Raw genomic sequence first — 22,111 nt, 5'->3', positions numbered from 1 at the left:
ATATTTGTCTGTCAAGACCTATTTCAAAATAGGTCTTGCTAAAAGATTTACAAAATTGCAGCAAGCAGAAGTCCTCCCATTTCCCTTGATTTTTTGTCTTCCTCATCTGGTCTCTCCTGTCTTCTGCGTCTCTCTTCTATCTCTTCTCCTTCTTTCTACTTTCTTATTTTCTGTTTGGCTTGACTATTTTAGCCAAACACCTGCCCTCCTCCTAAACACCACATGTGTCACAAAAAATATGGACATTTGGAGACATATTTCAAAATGAAACGAGTTGCCCTGTTGAGAAGTTGGATTTTTGATCCTTTTATTTCTAGCTCCCATTTGCTGGGAATGTGATTTCAGCTCCCTGTTCACTTTAACAGATCTATCCTCCGTCTAAAACTATACATATATATATTTATATACACCTACATACACACACACCACACATACATAAACCCATATACACACATGATTTATATGTGTATGTATATTTATATATTTTCATATATTCTGATACTTCACAGATTATTACAATAGAATTTTATATGAACTTTCCATTATTCTCATTTGCATAGTCAAAGCATTTTTTGTTACAAGAAAAAAAATACTAGACCAGAGATTTTCAGATAATTTGACTGAATATTAGATTTTTATAGATGCTAAATAATTGGTACCAATTTATGTCCTTAATCTATACTATTAAGGTACAAAAATGATATTACGCTGGTCCAAAACAATGTTCCTTTCCATTACATATCAGATATTAACAGTTGGCTCATTCTCTGCTGGTTTGATAGGATTTAAACTCATGATATTGAAAAGTCAATATAACATTCATTCTTAAGACATTTAAAATATAAAATTGTTGAAGACCTTTAAAGTGAGATAAAATGGGCTCACGACTTGCTTGATTGCATTGTGCTGAGTCATTCTTTGTGCCTTAATGAGTAAGCAGTTAAGGACAAAGTAAATGTCTTCCTCTTCAGCTTCTGCCTGTGTTCAATTCCCAACAAAAACTTAAAGACAACTGCACAGAGAAGCAAAATAATAACTTTTCCAAAATAATCCAAGTTTCTACTAATGATAAATTCTTTCATCTGTAATATTTTAATAATTTGCTTAATCCACATCTTTGCTCTGTGATTGTAGGACCAAACTTTAGGTGATAGCATTGGACTAAGATTTGTAAACTTTCCAACCTTCTAGGAAATGCCCCAGAAGCAACAGAATTCACAGACAGAAGCAAAATACAGGGCACTACAGTTCAGACAACACAACAAGAGCGTCCACGAGGTTAATCTAAAGGGAGCATGTTTCACAGTGGCTGGACTACCGAGAGCTTGGACTACACAATACAGTATTATAGACAAAAGAATAAGACAAGAGATCTACACATGTTGCCTTGCATTTGTGGTAATCTACACCAATGAAAACATGTACTACAGCTATATTTGATTATGTATGGATATATTTGAAATAGTATACATTGTCTTGATGTTTTTTCTGTAATGTAAATAAACTATTTATATCACACAATATAGTTTTTTCTTTCCCATGTATTTGTTATATATAATAAATACTCAGTGATGAGAAAAAATTGGCATTCTTAAATTTGCGGTATCTCATAACTGTAAATATAATCAGACTAGTACAATCTGTACAGCTACCAATATTTCATGTTTCTTCTCATCTTGAGACAGCACATTAGTTTGTACAGGACTCAGTGGCTAGGTTTTGAGTGATTCCAAGATCAAGGGAAATGATGGTTATTGGAAAAGAGAAAAAAATAATTTACTTTTTATCGAGTGAGGATAAAATATTTCAGATCTTTGAATCATCTCTATTTCATCAACTTTCTTCCCTGGCCTTCCATTTTCATCCCTAGAGCAGAAAGATCTCTGGCATATAAACTAAATAAAAGAAGAAGGGGAGGGAAAGTGTTTATAACTCATAAAGGAGAGGGAAAGAAGATATTGGTTTTTATTGGGGAAGTAGCTTAGAATCCCCCAGTTAAGTGCATGTATCTGAAGGATACTGAACAAGTTACATACTAGGTATACACAGAGTGGCAAAATACATTCCATTTAGGTGGGTGGAATTACCAGGGGAAAAACGTAGTAATACCATTAAATGTGAAACACCAAAGTCGTGATTTCTCAAGAGCACCATACTATATTTATAGTATATGGTTCTTTGAAAAGAAGTTAGAATCACAACCAATACCCCATGAATAGTTTTATGGCTAATGCAGCACCGTAATTTGTAAGGGATGATGACAATATTTCATGAAAACAGAGATATGTTTTGAGCATATTTATATGGTGAGGTAAGAAAGAAAATCTTATAGCATCTGAAAAACCTCAGTGGGAAGTTGGTATGGATTTTTGTTTGATTTGTGCATACAAATAGGTATCACAACTTGGTTTGGAAAAAATAAGCTGTGAAAAGTCTCAAGGAATAAGATGAAAATAAATCAATTATTATCATTTAGCTCTGCAAAGCTTTCCATGGCTAACACAGTAAATTTAAATAAAGCTCTCTTTGTCTCCTTCAAATAACCTGTGCGTGGACTTTAAAAAAAAAAAAGACACTCCAAATATCCAATCAACACATTTTGAATATAAAATATTCAGTGAAAAATTATTTTCTGAAGTGATGTTTAAAATACTCGTCAAAACATAAATAAAGGTGACAATCTAAGTAGGATTTAGGACTCTGAAAAACCTGGTTTTCTAGATTAGTCATCACTGTGAAAAGTGTGACTCTATTGGCATAACCATCACTCAAATGTTCCCATAAATCGGCCCTATGCCACCTGTACAAGACAAATTCCTTTTCGCCTTCTTCGTGGAAGTTTAGTTTGGTTACCAGATAGAAACATGTAACAAGCCAGGGTCTCCTTTGTAAGATTCTTGTGACAAAGAAACCCTTCCTCCTCATAAAGGAAGAGGAAAAAGTGCAACATCCACAGAGATTTATAGAGATTAAAAGAAACAATTCCACTGACTCTTGCTTGTAGGAGTGTGAAATGATTTGATTTGTTAGATATGGATGCATTGCTATATGTGAATTTTTATCAAATGATCATAAACCTATGTCCTTGGAGTTCATAATATAATACACTCTTGCCCATTTCCATACTCACCCACCCCATGAAGGAATTCCTTTTAAAAGATGCATAACAATCTTAAGTGAGCATATACTATGTGCCAGGCACTGTTCAAGGTCCTAGGGAAATACAAACAAAACATGGTCTCTGCTACAAAAAAAAAAAAAAAAAAATTCTCACAACCTAGAACTAACAGATAATCACCCAGCCTCTACTAGCATATTTCTGGTAATTTGGAATTTCATCCTTGGGCAGTTATAATTTTTCAAACAATTCTTTCTCATATCAAGGTGATGCTTATTTCTATGTGCTTTCTACCCAGGGCTCCTATTTTTTCTCTTAGGAGCACAGGAATAATGACTTATGTATTTAAAATAAAAAGAAGAAATCATGTTTTCCCACTCACCCCACAGCCTTCCTGCAACTCTGTTCATCTCCAAGTGAAACATCCTTAATTTCCTCATCTGTTCTTCATGTGATATCACTTCCATATCCCCCTAGCATCTGCATTGTCCTTCCTTGGACAATTTCTACTTTATCAGTATATTTCTTTGAGTGTAGAGCTCAGAATTTCACAATTCTTTGACCAGCACGCTATGTAGTAGAACTTGTAGAAGGCAAGTTTAATTGAGAGCCGTCATTCTTAAATTCAAGTTCTACTTAGACCTGCAATTTTGCTGTGGTACCATGAACAAGTCATTTCATATCTCAGATCTCAGTTTCCTCGTTCAGAAGATCACTTCTGTCTCTCTATCAAGATTCTATATATTCAGGAAAAAGGCACTATATACTTTTATTATTGCTACCAAGGACCATATTAACTACTTTTATTGCTTATCCTCAACTTAAATTCAAAATTGTTTTAAAGTAAACTGCTAATGGCCAGGCGTGGTGGCTCACGCCTGTGATCCCAATACTTTGGAAGGCCGAGGCGGGTGGAACACGTGAGTCCAGGAGTTCGAAACCAGCCTGGCCAACATGGCGAAACCCTGTCTCTACAAAAAAAAAATACAAAATTAATCAGGTATGGTGGCGCCACCTGTAGTCCCAGCTACTTGGGAAGCTGAGGCAGAGAATCACTTGAACTGGGAGGCTAAGGTTGCAGTGAGCCAAGATCGCGCCACTGCACTACAGCCTGGGTAAAAGAGTAACGCTCTGTCTCAATAAATAAATAAATAAACTGCTAATATGCCATGTCATTCCCTCATTTACTCATTCATTCGTTGTACATTATTTATTAATTTAGCAAGGGCCTTCAGTTACCAGCACCACGCTAAGTTACAAAAAGACAAAGATAAATAAGGCTGAGACCCTGCCTGAAAGGAGTTCACTATCAGAACATCCCAGTTCCTTGCTTCAGAGATCTCACAGTCCTGTGGGGAAGACTGAGAAGTAAATTAAACAATTATGAAGAATGTGACACAAAGGCTCTGATACTGGTCATCTCAGAGCGCTTGGGGACCCGGAAGGAGGAAGTGCGAGGCTGGGGAGGTGTCCTCTTGACAGTAAGTTACACAGAATGACTTCTTCATTCTCCGCACATACTCCGACTTCTTGCTTCTGATATTTTATGCACTCCTCATGCTTTCTTCACACCCTTCTCTTCGCAAAACCCAGAACAAATAACAGCTTATCAGTGAAGCCTCTCTGATTCCCTTGGCCATCTTCCTAATTATCTCATAGTGCTTTTCATGTTGTTCCCTCATTGTCCATGCAAGTCTGTTTTTCCCTTAGCAAAGGAGCAACAAAGAAACAGAAAATCAGTGCCTTGCCAATTGTTTTTGTTAGTTTAAGAAACATTTACTGGATCCCACACCATGCCAGACACTATTCTAGGTACTGTGATGTAGCAATACAGTGCCTACCAGGTCTCTGCTCACAGGCTCACATTTCAGCAGAGGAGGTGAAGGTGGATGTGGGGAGAGGGTTCATCAAACAACAACAACAACAAAAACTGCAGTTTCAAGTTCTACACAAAGAATTAAAAATAGGACAAGGTGACTGGGTAGTGACTGAGGACTGGGTGCCTCCAAAGTGAGCATAATGTTTAAAACTTGGGCTCTGAAGCAAGGCAGATATGACTGCCAGTCGAAGTTTCACTTTACTAACTAACCTTGGACTAGTTGCCTAACTTCATTATGCCTCATATTTTAAATGGAGAGAAAAATATCTTCCATGTCTAATATGACTGGTTTGAGAAATGAACATGACAATCCATACTTGTGCTCAGAATAGTGGCATGCACACAGTGAACTTTCAATATATGGAAATTATTTTATAGGGATTTGATAAATAAGTGTCGTAAAAGTAAATAAATAAGAAGAAACCATATTTCATCAATTAAATGTTGCATCATGGGAATCATATGGTCACAGTTAGAAGGAATCAAGCAATCATCTTTACCCAAAAAAAGCGTCTCTCATCTCTTTGAAGACAAGAGAGCTGGTTTTGGTTCTGGAAAATAAGGCAACATAGAGTTAAGAAACAATGCAGCATCTCTAAATCTCTTTTTCAAATGGGTCCACTGGTATTGTGTCTGAATAAAACGGAGGTCATTCTGCTACTTTAAAATAGATCTATCCTGATAAAGCACATACCATTAAACTTCTTGTGTGTTTTCAGACAGGGAATGAGTGAGTCAATATTGCAGTGACTTTGCAGGATCAAAGTCTTTACTTGCATGGATCCTGGAGAAGTCAGTTCAGACTATTGAAATATGACAGAGATGATCTCTATGTCCTATCAGCCTCTCTACTAATGTTTATCTTCAGATGCTACTTCCCTTTGCCAAAATTATGCAACCCCTGCGCCACCTGTTGGTCTTCCCCCGTTAGAGTAGACATGTTAGTTATATGATTAATCATCTGGATGTCAATGATAAAAGGTTTTTCATTGAATTTATTGATATATGCATACCATCATCCTCAGGAAGCTCACATAAAGGATGGATAAAGGAGAAACAGAGGATAATACAAAGTAATGGGGTTGGTTTTATAACCAGTGCATAAATATACAAATGAATATGACCCTTCGAAATCTACATCAGGAAGTTATGTGTGATGTCCCACCTGCTACCCAGCACATTCAAAGCCTCCTTCCAGCCTCACTGTGGACAGAAATCTACTGATACCTCTACTCTGGGTATGGCACCTTGGTTAATATCTACTTCCAGTAATACTTAATGTGTTGTTTTAACTTGAATCTTTGGTACATTTTTAATTTTTAATTAATTTTTACTCTTTCTCTTACATCAGGTAAGAAATGAAGAATAGAATACGTTCTTTTATTTTTCCAAGCCAAATTTAATCCAGGACAAGAACCTAACTCAGAACTAATGAGAAGTCCCAAATCAGGTATTATAGGGGAAAGGGAGAGAGGGATAGAGGCAAAGTCTGGCCCTCTGTTCTCAGTGGTCCCATTGTCGTGGCTAAACCTCCCTGTCTTCCTGATCCATCACAGGCACTCCCCACACAGGCAGCTCAGCCATGGTGATCATCCTGAGGCAGCGTCTATCAAGACCCACATAGTCAAACCCATTCTTCAGGCTTTATTTTGAGAGGGCTTTATTCTCTTTCTCTCTATGGATGTCTCCCCTTATTGTACTTTCTCTCTTTCTCGAAATAATAACCACCTCTTTTTTCTTCACCTCATACAATAGCATCCTCCATTATAGCCCTTCTCTGCCACAATCTAGCTTCATTCTTTTCCATGAACTTAGACCTTGAAAACAGAGGCCTTTTAATGAATCAAAGACATGAAAACAAAGCACAGAATTATGTCCCAAATTATCACGAAGTTCATCAAATTATTAATAAATATATTACATACATAACACTTTATTACTTTATTCACTGGCAAAATTAGCAAATATAGATAAGTTGGAGGCATAAAATAATATCATCACCAAAAGAAAAGCACCATGGCGTTGTGTATATCATTTCAAATAATTTATATGAATATATTAATATATGTTGAATTTTTTTAAGACAAGAAAATAATTTATTAATAAACTGAATCCTCACTAAAGAATAAGCTATGAAGTTTGATAGTTATTAAGCATAATTTGTCCAACTACACATATACAGGGTAATTTTTGTGTACATTTCAATCACTCTTAGTTACGAGTCAGTGAGGCCTTTAAAGAATTTAGCTGAGGATAATCTCTATTGCATTGCATCTTTACCTTTCCTTCCACCCATCTCACATACTACTTAAAAGGGGCCTTTCGTCTTCACACTTTCATGCCAGTTGAAGGCATTCTCAGTCTCATGCTCTGCATCTGTCCAAAGTGTACCCGTAAAGCATGGAAACCTTATTGACAGTTTCTCCCTAATTATCCCTGTGTCTAAGTCATATCTACGTAGATTCAGAGATGCTAAGGCAGTTTTTCCCCCCACTCACTCTAAGGATGTTTTTTTTCTTCTCTTTTCACCTTGCGGAGGTCTCTTCCTCTGATCCCTAAGCTGGAGAAGCCCAAGGTTTTGCCATTTAACCATCGCATGCTCACAATGCATTATGCTGAAGCTGCCATTCTTTCAACAGTTCACACTTAAGTTAAACTAATCTCATAATTGGTGCTAGCTTCAAAGCTGAGTTATTTCTCAAACTGGAGCTCTCCTTCCCCATTGATGCCCCTTCCTCTGCCTTGCATGGTATGAGTAAAGAGCTGTTCACTGCTATTAGCTGAGGCATTCAGTTTGGTTCAGAACCAGGAGTTTGTATAAGTAGTGTAACATTGAACAACAATAGCAATGACATTAAGTATACATATTTTTACTTTTATTTATTCAAAAATGCAGCATCTTATAATATTCAAAAGTACTCAAACCAACTTTCAAGCCTAAACGCAACATAAAATTGAATAATTAAAAATAATGTAAACAAATCGTGTATTACTTAAAGGAACATACAAATAGCTGCTACCTATTACCTGAGCTGAAGTTAGCTAATGCAAAATGGCATTGAAATTTACTGGAAGAATTACTTTAGCAAAGACAGACTGAATTCTACTAACAGGCTTTACTACATGTCACCTAAAGGAGTCCTTTTCTGAGAATCAAGAGGAAGAGAAAATGTTATGGCCACTAGAGAACATACTTATCTCCTTACTACTTACTTGTGGGGAAAACAAAATTCTTAGCTAGAAATTACTTCATCTGTTCATCTCTGTAACCTCTTGACCAATGGCAGTTCATGTAAGACACACTCAGCATAAGAAATGACAATATATGGGACGGGGAAAAAAGAAAGTGAACCAGAAAGAGCTAAGTGGGAAATCAAAGGCCCTGGAAAGGTGAAAGGAACGAAGATAACAAACTATTGAATTGTAGGAGGAGGGCAATTATGGGAAGAGGAATGTAAGAGACTGTCTATTCGAATAATCCTTCTAGAAGAAATGAGTCTAAAATATCTGATCAGGATTTCAGGAATATGAAATGGCAGCAAGAAAGCAGGGAGCAGAAAGGTGGCATCGCTGGGAAGCCCTCTTGCCCTGAAGTCTAAGGAGGTTAACCTTCTGTGTGTACAGTTTGCAGGCACAGGCGCTGGCTTGGCAGGCTGGGCAGAATCAGGCCAAGGCACAACTCCAAAAATGATTTTCAGGACTCCGGGTGAGAAGGAGAATATGTTTAAAATAAAAGTTTTGTCATGTACATATTTTCTTCCTTACAAATCTTGACCTCAAGATATGTAAATTAGATTTTGTATATTCTGCAGGGCAACCTTGTCCCAAAGCACTAGATCTGCTCTCCAGATAAAGAATAAAAGAAAAGCTCAACCTCTCCACCCAGAGGCGAGCCCTCCCTCCCAGGGATGTGGAGGCGCTGTAGCAGTCACAAATGCAGGCTGCTGGATAGTATCTGATCTGGCTACTCTTGGAAAACAAAATCCTGGGGTTATAAAGCAGCCCTGAGTAGCATTAGAAAAGACAAGCTAAAAAAGGAAGCAGACTAGCCCCTGCTTGCAGAAGACAAATCCATCTGTAGTCTGCCTGGGGATATATGGGTCAGAACTGCCAAGCAGAGCAAACCATTGGAAAGCATTGTTTAGGTTTGAAAAGATGAGTAGAAAGAGAAAAATGACTGCTCTATAAGTGGAGGTTAAGAAAGAAATGGGAATGGAAGCCCCAGTGTTCCACTTCTCAGCTACTCCAAAGGCACATGACGCGTTCTTCACAGAATAGTGCCAAACAGAGCTGGGTGATTTGTAATTAAGCTCACAGGCTAAAGAGTGAGTCTTGTAAACAGCCAGTGATGTCGCTGACTTCCCCCCAGAGGGTTGAGACTTTGCTGCACCAGCATCCACATAATAACATTATATTTCATTTTTAAATAAGATGTACATGAATGTTCACTTGTGCCCAATTACAGTAATGCATGATTTACATAAAATTAACTCTCCTGCTTAATTACAGTCACACAGGGATTAAGGGAGAAGGGGCTTTTGCTTTGTAAACAGTACATGCTTTAACACTTAGCCTCTCCCTGAAGTAACTAGTCCAAACATAAATGAAAATGAGTTCTTTAGTCATTGAGATTTGCCATATATTTTTATGGATCAGGATAATGTGTAAACTGAGTCAGGACTATGTGTAAACTTCCATCAGAATTATGTGTAAAGCGAGTCACCAGAGTTTTTATCTAGTTAGAGCAAAGGAATCCAATTCTTTTGAAATGTGAATGGATAAACTGGATTGCTTTGTAGCAAAGATCTAGGGTTTTGAAGTTTGGCATACAGTGTGGAGTTTAACCCTCTGGGTAAGGAATCTGCAAAGGGCAGGAGAATGAGTCTCCAGTTTTCCAAAAGCAGCAAAGAAAATGCTTTCTTTAAAGGGCAATCCAAAGCTGCTTTGACAACAAGATGATTAAAGGCTGCCCCTTCTCTCATCTTACATCTGTCACTTTTCTGCATCCTGCTTTTTGTCACAAACATGAACAGAATTTTTCTCTGAATAGGACTTCAGAATGCACATTAGCAGGGAATTAAAAGTGAAGTTCACTGCAAACCACACCAAAAGAATGTTTCTTTTTCTCCACCTCTGCCAGACCAGGTGCCAGAACTGGAGTCGAAGAAAATTCATTGAGCTGGCACAATGAGAAAATGATTGAAGGCAACGGGGATTGAAGTTTCATCGTTATCAGTTCAGTGGGGACGTGAAAATGCTTCTCTAAAGGGCTGCACAAAAATACCTCAAGGGGACTGAACGCTCACTGCACTGGCTAACCACAAAAGATGGCAATTTCATTTTGCCACATCGTCAACCTTCTTTTCACCTAGTCCATAGAAGCACCAGATACCATAGGTAGAGAAAAGGCTTTGAAGGAGGGAAAGAAAACAAGATAATCTGTGGGCACCTAGGAAAAGTGTGGAAGAACACGATCTGATACTCAGAGCAGATTGCATTTGGAAGAAAGGATTACAAATTGAACTTAGGCAAATTGGATCTTATCTTCAGAATATTGAAAAAAAAATCACATTACTAACTCAGGGCCCAGTACTTAACTTCCCTAGAAATACTTCTAAACACTATTCCTAATAAACTAGATACCTATAGCATACCAAGCACTGAATCATTAACCAGAAATCATTAACCAAGAATTGCATTTAATATGTCCAAGCATGGTATATAACACAAAATTATTTTACTTCGTAATCCCTGCCCACTTATTCTGCAACAAAATGTTAAATGAACGGACTTTTTCAAGTCGTTAAATTTAGGAAGGCCTCTGTGGGAGAGGTTTTCAGAGGTATCTTTGGAAAGTCTGGAGATAGTGCAGGGTTACTTGGCAGTTTGGGGGGAAATTTTTCCAGTCAACTGTGTTTTCTTTCTTTCTTTCATCATTGTAAATTTTTCTGTCAGGATCTGAGGCATTAAAGAGATTAAGTTGTTGATTTTTTGTTTGTTTGTTTGTTTGTTTGCTCCTTTGAAATCAAGGTCTTTCTGTTCTCCCGAGTTATCATCTCCCTGGCACTGGCTCTTTAGCATTGTGTCCGATGCTACAAGGCATCCTTACTCTAAAATGCATGAATCAACCTTCAATTTTCCATCCTTTGATCCTTCATTGAGCTGTTGTTTCACAATATCAAAAAGTCTCAAAAGCTATGACTTGAATAGTGGCCATACTCGAAGGAACAGTATGAAAGGCTTGATCCTGAATACACAAAATCAAAATGCCTTCCATTTCACATAACACCCTTTATTTGACCTGATAGTAATGGAATGAAGCTGTCCTTATAGCACTGAATTTGTCTTGCTAGTTGCATTTGAAGATTTTAAGAATTGATATCATGGTTTATTGATTGTAATAATGTGTAATGTATATAAAATTATAATTTATGACTAAGGATAAAAACAGGAGCATGTATTAACCTCCTATTCATCCTCTATAGGAGTGGTATTGTTTGGGGCACTTTCTAAATATTATTTTGCTTATATTTTATAATAATTCCCAGATATTTTATTATTTTGCCAATTTTAGGATGAAATGACATAAAGTAACGGGTAATGTTGCAAATAATGTGGCAAAGGTCACTGAGCCAGGATGAGCCACTGCCAAGATCTGAACCCAAATCAAACCAAAATCTATTCTGCTCCACCATATTACTCTGTTTTTATTATGTTCTGTTTTATACTAGAATTGAAGAAATAATACATATTTTGAAGTTACATGTTGCAGTCAAATTTTTATTCCAATGATGCTGCAATTGCTTCAATTATTTTGAAATTTTGCTGTGGAAATTATCCCTAGAGATAATTTATGAACCACACCAGAATGCCTGTTTTAACATATTATAAGGATGCTGTCCTTCAGTTTCTACCTTTCTGTTCTTCCCCCTTCATCGTTCTCCCAATTTTAACAAACTTAACTATACACAAAGTTCTTCTTGCCTAAAGTATAATTGCCAAGGGAAAAGGCTGAACAAGATAGCTTCAGAGTCTTATAAGTGGTATCATACCAGACATTATCTTGTTCATGTATATGTTTAGTTTTTGGGGGTTTTTGGGGGGTTTTTTGGTTCTTTTCCCTCTCACACCATTTCATGCCCAAGGAATGTTACTCTTCGTGAGATCAAGAAGCCTGTCTAGTTGATACAACCCCAGTTCTAAGAACAGTTCTTGGCATTTTGTAGGTGCCCAATTAAACTTGATGAATGAATAAATGAATGAATGGATGAAATTAAAGTCATCCCCAAGCTTCTTCCAAGTTGTGTGATTTGACTGCTCTATGCCAGTCGAGAACATAACTATGCCATCATGGCATAAATCAGCAGAAGATGAATAAGATGTTCAGTATGAAAGTTACTAGTCTCTAAATGGAGCCCCAAAAGTGTAAGCTAACAGTACAGAGGCAGCTAAAAGGGCCTCAGAGTCATGTTTTCCTTTACTCTTTCTTCCTTCCAATTCTCCATAAGCCATACCAGTTTCCAGGAAGCACCCTGCTGGGGCAAAGGGTAGTATGGAGCTGGTGTGCTATAAATTATAGTCATTACAACATGTCAGCAAACCCCCAGCTGAGCTCTTTAACTCATTGCTATGAGAGCTTTCAAGGGCATTCACTTTCAGGAAGGTTTAGGAGCATCGAATGTGTTTTGCAACCCACCAGGCTTTTTAACTCACGTGAGTCTGACACCTGTTAGGTGCATTTTATATTGCAATCTGTGTAATTAGGAGTTGTCAGGTTAAAAATGATTTGCTGCCACTGAAAGGCATTCCAACTCTAAGATTCATTTGTAAATGTTGTTCTCTTTCCTTTGTCTCTCATTCTGTCCTTTCAATACTTAGCACAAAGCAGCATGAGGGGACAATGTATTGTGACCACCTTGATAACCAAAGAAAGGCACATCCTAAAGCTCATTCAGAAAAAAATCAATGATTGTCAAGTCATTATTGGAATTTTCAGACGTCATATACACATCCTTACAATTATCAAGATGGAAATGTGCTCTTGTTTTATTTCTTATTAATATCACTTATTTTTGACCTTTACTCAAAGAAGGAAAACTTTTTAAGTGACGCTTCATGGCAGAGATCAGAGTGGCTAAAAAGTGAAAGGATATGTAAAATAAAACTCAAACACAAATCTAGACAGGAATAAAGGAACAAGGGGCACCTAGTCCTATTTCATTTGTTCAAGACACAGGCCCTGATTTTATCATTAGCCATTCATGGGAAGGGATTCAAGAAAAAAAGAAAAAAAAAAGTTATCTAAGAAGTGTACTTCCAAAGCTACTGAGGTAGAAGGTGTAAAATGAACCTTTCTTTCCATGAGTTCAGCCATAAATGAAAGAGATGTATTCAGAATAAATTACCACCAGCAACGACATTCACCAACCAGGCTTTTGGTGTCATATGGAAGAGGTGAAAGGTGAAATGAGGAAAAGCCATTTTAAATTACCTAATTCTAAGGATGTGCATTTCAACCACCACCTGATTTAAAATTTCAGATAAATAAAAGTCTTCTTGTTAATAGTTAAAATGATTAGTAGGTAGAAGACCCTGGATCTGTCAGACCCAAAATGTGCTAGAGAGAAAAAATCCATAAGATACTACTGGAAATTAAACTGTTTTTATTTTTTTATTTATTTTTATTTTTTTTTTTTTTTTGAGGCGGAGTCTCGCTCTGTCGCCCAGGCTGGAGTGCAGTGGCGCGATCTCGGCTCACTGCAAGCTCCGCCTCCCGGGTTCCCGCCATTCTCCTGCCTCAGCCTCCCGAGTAGCTGGGACTACAGGCGCCACCACCACGCCCAGCTAATTTTTTTGTATTTTTAGTGGAGACGGGGTTTCATTGTGTTAGCCAGGATGGTCTCGATCTCCTGACCTCGTGATCCGCCCGTCTCGGCCTCCCAAAGTGCTGGGATTACAGGCTTGAGCCACCGCGCCCGGCCTAAACTGTTTTTAATTGTATATGTTACTATTATGTGTTTGCACATTTATTATTAAAGCTTGATTACTCTTTCCTTCTTTGGTATAAGAAAAGTAAACTAGAAATCCAAACAGATATCATGTTGTGTTTGTTATCTGAATTGGGTCCATTCAAATCTGTCCTGGGTCCAATGAACTGTTCCAGAAAGAGGCAATGGGGACAGAACTATATTAGGGACAACAAATTCCGTGCAAGAACAACCTTAGCTAACTATAAAGGGATTTGTCAACTGCAAGGACTTCCATATTGAGTGCATGGGAATTGAGGCAGAATGTTAGCCATGCACTTTCAACTTCTGAGCAGAGATGTGCTCTAAAAACAAACTGCAAGGAAATCTATGAAGCCAAGCTACCTGTGAATAATACATACTAGTTGCTGGTTCCTTTTTTGTTTGTTCGTTTGTTTGTTTTTTAATAAATATCACCATGGTTTTCCAGTTGAAATGAAGCTCTCAAAATAAGTAATTTCTGACTATGGAAATCTACAATTTAGCTTTTCCTTGATTTTTTTCCATTCTTGAGTTTGGGGTTTGGGAGGCCTAGGGAAAGGAGTGATGAGGATCCAAGTGTGAAAGCACAAAGACCAGGTTTGGTAAGGCGCCTGTTTTGCACAGCCTTTAAAAAGCCTCATCTGGGCACTACAATGGCCATAGCTTTTACGGCCAAGGACTCTACCACACTGACATTTTGGCAGCAGGGTGTTCTGGCAGTGAAGGATAATCGTGTGTGAAGCACAATCTGCCTTGTTTTATGCTGTATTACAGAATCAGCCGCATATTCTAATCACTTTTGAAGGTAGAATATAGTTTAGGAAACAAAGAGACCCGAGGACCTGTACAATACTAACAAAAGCTTGCCAAGTAGTAAGGTGGTGGAACAAAGCACATTGCTTAATGTTTTGAGGAGTGTTTACAATCCCTGGGAGAATTGTCCACGTTTTGTGAATTACCCTAGATACTCACACATTAGACAACCCAATTCTAGGCTTGACTCTGAGTCTACGAAGCCCTAAATAGTGTGTACCTTTTGAAACCTAGACTACCTGCTGCCCTATGTCTCATTAAAGGCCCTATGATCAACAGGATTAGATTTGCTGACCATCCTGTTGTACACTTGAAAGAGAAGAAAAGAAACAAAGAACTCTCCTTAAGGAATCCTTTACCAAAACTTTTGTAGTACTTTTACAGTCTTCTTTAGGGAGGGATAGAAATCTTTTCCCCTGACTTATGGGTGTCTTGATTTTATGAAATGTTGCTCAGATATTATAACTTACATTGAAAAGAATCCTTCATTCATTCAGGATTAAAATGGTACCTATTTTAGTTCAGCCATCTTAGTTATAATAAAAATCAGCAACATAGCAAGACAATTACTGACAATATGATTGTGTGTGTGTATATGTGTCTTAGACCAGTCAGGCCCTACAGCTATTAAAATGCTTATTGGGGCCGGGCGCGGTGGCTCAAGCCTGTAATCCCAGCACTTTGGGAGGCCGAGACGGGCGGATCACGAGGTCAGGAGATCCAGAGACGATCCCGGCTAACACGGTGAAACCCCGTCTCTACTAAAAAATACAAAAAAAAAAAATAGCCGGGCGAGGTGGCGGGCGCCTGTAGTCCCAGCTACTCGGGAGGCTGAGGCAGGAGAATGGCGTAAACCCGGGAGGCGGAGCTTGCAGTGAGCTGAGATCCGGCCACTGCACTCCAGCCTGGGTGACAGAGCAAGACTCCGTCTCAAAAAAAAAAAATAAAAAAATAAAAAATAAAAAAAAAATGCTTATTGGGTTCAAATTATTATAAATGTCTTTGAAAGTTAACTTCCCAAAGCAAACCTCCTAAAAACAAAGAATTGTTCAGTTCTTTGAAAAATTCAAACAACACACAAAGTTCAGAATGAGAGTTCAATAGGAATGTAGATTAAAATTCGTGTAGTTACAAAGATTTAAGAAGGTTACAACAGATTTAACTATCCTAGCATTATTAATTTAATTTCTAGTCATTATGATAATACTAAGCATTTAAAATGCATTTGGTGTTTATGTAGATGGAATCACTCCTCAAAATTATAATTTTGAATTAATATGCTATTAAAAATGCCACTAGAAAGTGCCTTTATTATTCTGCCAGTGAAATAACTGTTCCCTGTTTCTTTTTATAAATGAAATTTCAGCATTTAGTTTTTGATCTTCTTTAGATTTTGAAAACTGTAATGTTTCTGTTTAAGAATTCTCCTTATGCTACATTAGTGCCATGTTCTTTGACAGCATAAAAATATGCAAATATAGCCTTTTTAATGGTGATTTTTCATTTTGTTACTGTCATTTAACTGAAAAACAACTGATGATGTTTCAACTTATCACTTACAACAGTGAAGTTACTGAATTGATATTTATGTTCAGAGCAGATGACATAGAAACAAATATGTTTGAAATACCATCTGCACCATGTTGATTTCTTCCTTAAAGGCACAATAGAGTTGCTGAAGTTTAGCCTTACAGGGAACATCAGACTTGGGGGCAGTGATGACACATTACTACCTAGGAAAAATGGGTAAATGAGAGTTGCTGAATTTGGAGATAGGTTGTGGGGGAGAAGGGTGGGAAGAAGAAGGGTGGGAATGTGAAATTTACAACTTCGTAAAAATCTTTCTATCTTGGTAGCAAGAGCTCTGCCTGCTTTTTGACCCTCCATTTCCCAGACTGCCCACTTGGCTATCTGCCTCATTGCCTACCTCTCTTTGCAGCCTCCACTCGGTGTTACACAGCTTCTCCATCTGGTGCTGGTTGCCAGCCTGCTGCTTAGGAAATCCCAGAATACTCTGCACTGAATTATGTGGGAGTGTCACCTTTCACAGATATTTGAACTGAAAGAGGCAGGCAGCTGGGTGGGAGGATAGTTGGACAGAAGGGCCTTGCTGGAGCAACCTGCTATGCTTAGCAAGACCAGCTCTCAAAGGTAGAGCTGAAGGGTTATCTCGAGAGTTTCTAGAAATCAAATAGGGAGCTTTCCAGCGTTCCAAAATGGTCAGAAAATGAAGAAAAGAACTCCTGTTAACGGGCCAGGGAATAGAGTATTGCATTGAATGAGGTTCTTCTCTTAGCTTGACCTAGGTAAATGATGCTAGACAATTCAATAAACTCCACTCTGCCTGAATTTCCTAATACTGGGACACATAGATCCAGTCTTCCTGGGTAGGAAAAAATGAGATTTCATCGAAGTTTCCCACACATACATTCTTACCCAGCTTACCTCCATCCACAGATCCCATTAGCGGGCAATAATCATTATAACAACAGTTGTCACTTATTGAGCTCTTACTCTTCGACATAATTAGTGTTAAGTGCTTTACAGGCTATGCTGAATAATTTTCTTCTGCCCCTCAGAGCCCGTCTCTGTGCCCAGCGAGGCTGACCACTCTGGACTGCATCTTTACGCTTCCTTGTCTTCAGGCTTCTGGATGGGTTCAGCTTACAAATATGTCACTTGAAGCATATTGGTGGGAAAGGAAAAATTAAGGTCAGGATACTCCTGCCTCTCTACCCTGTCACAGCAAGTGGGCTATGTCCTTCTATCCAAAACCCTAACCAGCAGTGTCTCCTAAAGCTACAGTTCCCTACATGTTCTTCCTCAGTCGTAGGGGTGGTAACTGATCCACATCACCATCCCTTGCTCTTTCCTTTAATCCTGCCCATACCTTGGTAAACATTCCCTTTATTAAACTTTTCTCAATCACCCTGTTTGGGTGTGCCATGTTCTCTATGAGAGAGCCACCCTTTTCTAGGTGAGAAAACTATGACTTAAAATCGGTTTAGCACTTGCCCCAGGTCAAGTATCTAATAAATGCAATGACCAAAAAGTGTAATACTATTTTTCTAACTCTGAACTACCGCACAGTATTGCCAAGATGATCAATTCTAACTTCATAATATTTATTGTGTTAGTCTGTCTCTTGCCCTTATCACTGTAAAACCCAAACTCTTACCTAGACTATTGCAATTCTATCATATTAAGGAAGATTTATTCAGTTTTACATAGCAGCAAACAATTCAAGTTTCACACAAGACAAAAAGAAAACCAATCTAGGGTTATGGTAGGCAGCCTCAAATAGCCCCATGATCCTCACTGGTATTCAAGCTCTGCGCAACCCCCGTCCCTTGTGTGTTGGCTATATTTATTGATTTCTAATGCATAGAATATGTCAGAAGTAATGGGATGTCACTTCTAAGATTAGGTTATTTTTTTTAAATGGCTTCAGTCTTGGCTGCTTGCTCTCTCTCTCTCTCACCCATTCTTACTCATTCTCTCTAGGGAAAGCCAGCTGCCACATCGTGAGGCAGCCAATGCAGCCAGGACCCGAGGCCTTTCAATAACCACAGGAGTGAGCTTGGAAGTGGATCCTTCTATAGTTGGTCTTTCAGATGACTGTGGTCCCAGCCAATATCTTGATTGCAGTCTGCAAGAGACCCTAGGCCAGAACCCCCTAGCCAAGTGGCTCTCAGATTCTTGACCCACAGAAAGTATGGTTTGTTATTCTCAGCTACTAAGTTTTGGGGTAATATGTTACATGAAAATCCACCACTTCAACAGATTTTAATTCCACAGTGACTCTAGAAACAGAATGTTAAGGATTCTCTGAATGGGTTCTGCATTCTGTAACTCTCACAGGAAAGTTCGATTGTGGAAATGGAGTCACAAACAGCCTTGCTGACCTGGCAACTTACTCATCAGCACAAGGCAGTGGCCAGGCCTACACCTGTTCCACCTTCCCATAGGGCTTTCCCCTTCAGCATCTCTGACTTCTGGGCCATATGTATGTTTAGTTTACAACCTTATAGAGGCTGCTGAAGCAGATCTAGCAATTGCGTAAGGTCAAATACCTCGAATTTCATAAGTTCAATAAAGGTTTTACCAAAAAGTCTAGGAAAGCTAGGAGCCACAGTAGCCAACAGCAGGAGTTAGTTGAGCTCTCTCTTGAGCTCTACCCTCTTAGGTCTCTTAGTCCCTTTTTGAGTCTCTTAGTCCAAATTTGTATATTCTTGAGAAATAACCTGATTGATCCAACTGGAATCAGCTACCCTCCCCTTGACCAATCAGCTGGGCATTGGGAGTATTACATGGTAAAAAAATGTATAGAAGGCCGGGCGCGGTGGCTCAAGCCTGTAATCCCAGCACTTTGGGAGGCCAAGACGGGCGGATCACAAGGTCAGGAGATCGAGACCATCCTGGCTAACACGGTGAAACCCTGTTTCTACTAAAAAATACAAAAAACTAGCTGGGTGTGGTGGTGGCGCCTGTAGTCCCAGCTACTCAGGAGGCTGAGGCAGGAGAATGGCCTGAACCCAGGAGGCGGAGCTTGCAGTGAGCTGAGATCTGGCCACTGCACTCCAGCCTGGGCGGCAGAGCAAGACTCCGTCTCGAAAAAAAAAAAAAAAATGTATAGAGATACAGATTCCGGAAAAGAAGAGCAAAGCCAATAGCCAGGCAGGCCACAGTGGCTTCCTGAAAGTTCTGCCAGCTTCCAGTCTTTCTCATCTGAATTATCCTACCCATGGGAATCATAACCTCCTATGAACTACTCACAGCTCACCTCAACATGGCCAGAAGTACCATTTGAAGTTCAGATTAATTCATCAGTGTGGTTCACAGTCTACACACAGTGTGCTCAAGCCACGCTGAAACCCCATAAAGCTACATTTGTATGTCATTTATGACAATTACCTATTTGACCTCTTATTATTATAATTACTTATGGACTTCGAAGTAGAGCTAAGATTTAATATGTATGACACAGTTGTCTTGCTTTTATTCAGTAACACTCACCGTTGCCACACTTTGGTCAGGCTATCATAAGCAGAAAAGCTACCTAGAGATGCTTTCTAACATTGTAGGGAGGGTGTAGTTTTCCTTTTCATTGGACTCCTTTCCCTTTGCAGTGAGTAAAGTTTGTTCACTCAGTGAACAACTGTCTGATAAGAAAGAAGTTATAACACCCTACTAATGTTCATGCCAAATAAGGGCAACAACAGTTGTAGCAGTGAAGAAGTCATAAACATACCTTTATAGGCAGTGAATGGCTTTTGTTTAACACAAGTCATTAGGTACACAAATAAGAACACTAGGTCTGCTCTTAAATGTGTTCATATGCTCCTGAAGCTGTGCTAAAACAGTGTACGCTAAGTGGTATTGTTCTTTGCTTCACATTTGTTAAAAATCTCGTAAGTATTTTAAATTATAAAAATGAGATCTGGCAACTGGAGTAATAGATCTCAATACTTTTGTGTGTGCATGAGAATCACCTTAAGAAGTTGTTTTGAGGCCGGGCGCGGTGGCTCAAGCCTGTAATCCCAGCACTTTGGGAGGCCGAGACGGGCGGATCACGAGGTCAGGAGATCGAGCCCACCCTGGCTAACACAGTGAAACCCCGTCTCTACCAAAAAAATATAAAAAACTAGGCGGGCGCCTGTAGTCCCAGCTACTACCGAGGCTGAGGCAGCATAAACCCGGGAGGCGGAGCTTGCAGTGAGCTGAGATCCGGCCACCGCACTCCAGCCCGGGCGACAGAGTGAGTCTCTGTCTCAAAAAAAAAAAAAAAAAAAAAAAGAGGTTGTTTTGATAGTAGTCCCATAAATTCAGATTCAGTTGATCCAGAAAGGACCTGGGAATTTAAACATTTAATAAGGATCTCTAGGGGATTCTGATGAAAATCATCTGCCTGCCCACATCTTAAAAACTTCTTAAATATTGAAGTGAGCTCAGTTTTAAACCAATCAGTTCCTCACTGAATAAACACACACAAAAACTCTTAGTTTTGTGAACCCAATCACATTACCAGGCCATCTCACAACCCAAAAGGAATTCCTTCTGACCTGGAGGCTTGCACTAAAAGGTGAGTCAACCAAAAGTTCAAACAAGCAAAGAAAGCTCCAGGGAGGAGAAAAGGAGAAAAGGTCAATGTGAGTATGAGCACTGCTCAGTCTGGGTCTCTTGGCATCTTGGCAATAAAGCCTTGGAAGCTCAGTTGTAGCTGAGGACCAGCATTCTAAACGCTAGTCAAATGAGGGAAAAAAGACCATTTTGTTCTAAGAAACAGTTTCTGTTTAGAATGTTTGGAAAATCAGCCTATAATGGTATTGTTTTATTGGCACCAGCTCCACAGATTTGGTTGCTTTTAGAATAATGTTGGCAGACAACTTCCCTTAAGACCTGCAGACCTAGTGCCTTTGCTATGTGTCAGGCACAATTTAACCTCCATTATGTTCTCAGCAGAGGTGTTTATTTGAGCCATTGTGACCACTAGACGTTGCTTCCTCTTTTTGTTTTTCCACAGCCACAAATTTGGTAACTAAAAAAAATTTTGTAAGCCTGCAGTTAGTACAACTAACCTATCTATTTTACCCAAGCTCACCCTGAGGGTGATGGGCTTTCAATGGCTGTGCAGGTTTCCAGGATAACGGATTATCAGGGAATGCTAAAATTGAGGCCATTTAACTAAATGACAGGTGATGGTTAAACTGACCAGGGTTTCTGGCTAAAGGTAATGGGAAACTCAGGGATCCAGGTGGAAGGCAACAAATAAGACAGGGATGTGATCAGATGCAGGGTCAAAAGCCAAGGACTGGGCCAGGTGCGGTGGCTCATGCCTGTAATCCCAATACTCTGGGAGGCTGAAGTGGGCAGATCACGAGGTCAAGAGATCGAGACCAGCCTGGCCAACATGGTGAAACCCCATCTCTACTAAAAACACAAACATTAGCCAGGCATGATGATGCACGCCTGTAATCCTGCTACTTAGGACGCTAAGGCAGGAGAATCACTTAAACCCAGGAGGTGGAGGTTGCAGTGAGCCGAGATCGTGTCACTGCACTCTAGCCTGGGTGACAGAGCAAGACTCTGTTAAAAAAAAAAAAAAAAAAAAGCCAAGGGCTCCACACTGAGTAAATACGCCATTAGAAGTATGAATGCTTGTTCCACGAGAGACCCCCAAAAATGAATGAGAAGCTATATAGTCAGTAAGTCAAAGTCTAGGAGAATTGAAGCAAGACAAATAAACCCTCTACACTGGTCAGCTGCTAGAGCCCAGGAATCAGTATAAAATAA

General features: G+C 39.1%; 1 protein-coding gene across 1 annotated transcript in view; it reads left to right on the top strand.

Annotated features, from left to right (window-relative positions):
- Window positions 1-1,521, top strand: part of TMEFF2 (transmembrane protein with EGF like and two follistatin like domains 2) — a 248,149-nt gene extending 246,628 nt beyond the window's left edge. Inside the window, exon 10 of the mRNA XM_001084859.4 lies at window positions 1,192-1,521. Within this exon, the coding sequence (XP_001084859.2) occupies window positions 1,192-1,288 (97 nt within the window). The 3' untranslated portion in view covers window positions 1,289-1,521. The remainder of the gene's footprint in view (window positions 1-1,191) is intronic.
- Window positions 1,522-22,111: the final 20,590 nt, after the last annotated feature.

The sequence above is a fragment of the Macaca mulatta genome, chromosome 12 (genome assembly GCF_049350105.2).
Source record: "Macaca mulatta isolate MMU2019108-1 chromosome 12, T2T-MMU8v2.0, whole genome shotgun sequence".
NCBI classification, from domain to species: Eukaryota; Metazoa; Chordata; class Mammalia; order Primates; family Cercopithecidae; genus Macaca; species Macaca mulatta.
Note: the sequence above shows the minus strand (reverse complement) of the source record. Positions and strands in the feature narration are given on the sequence as shown.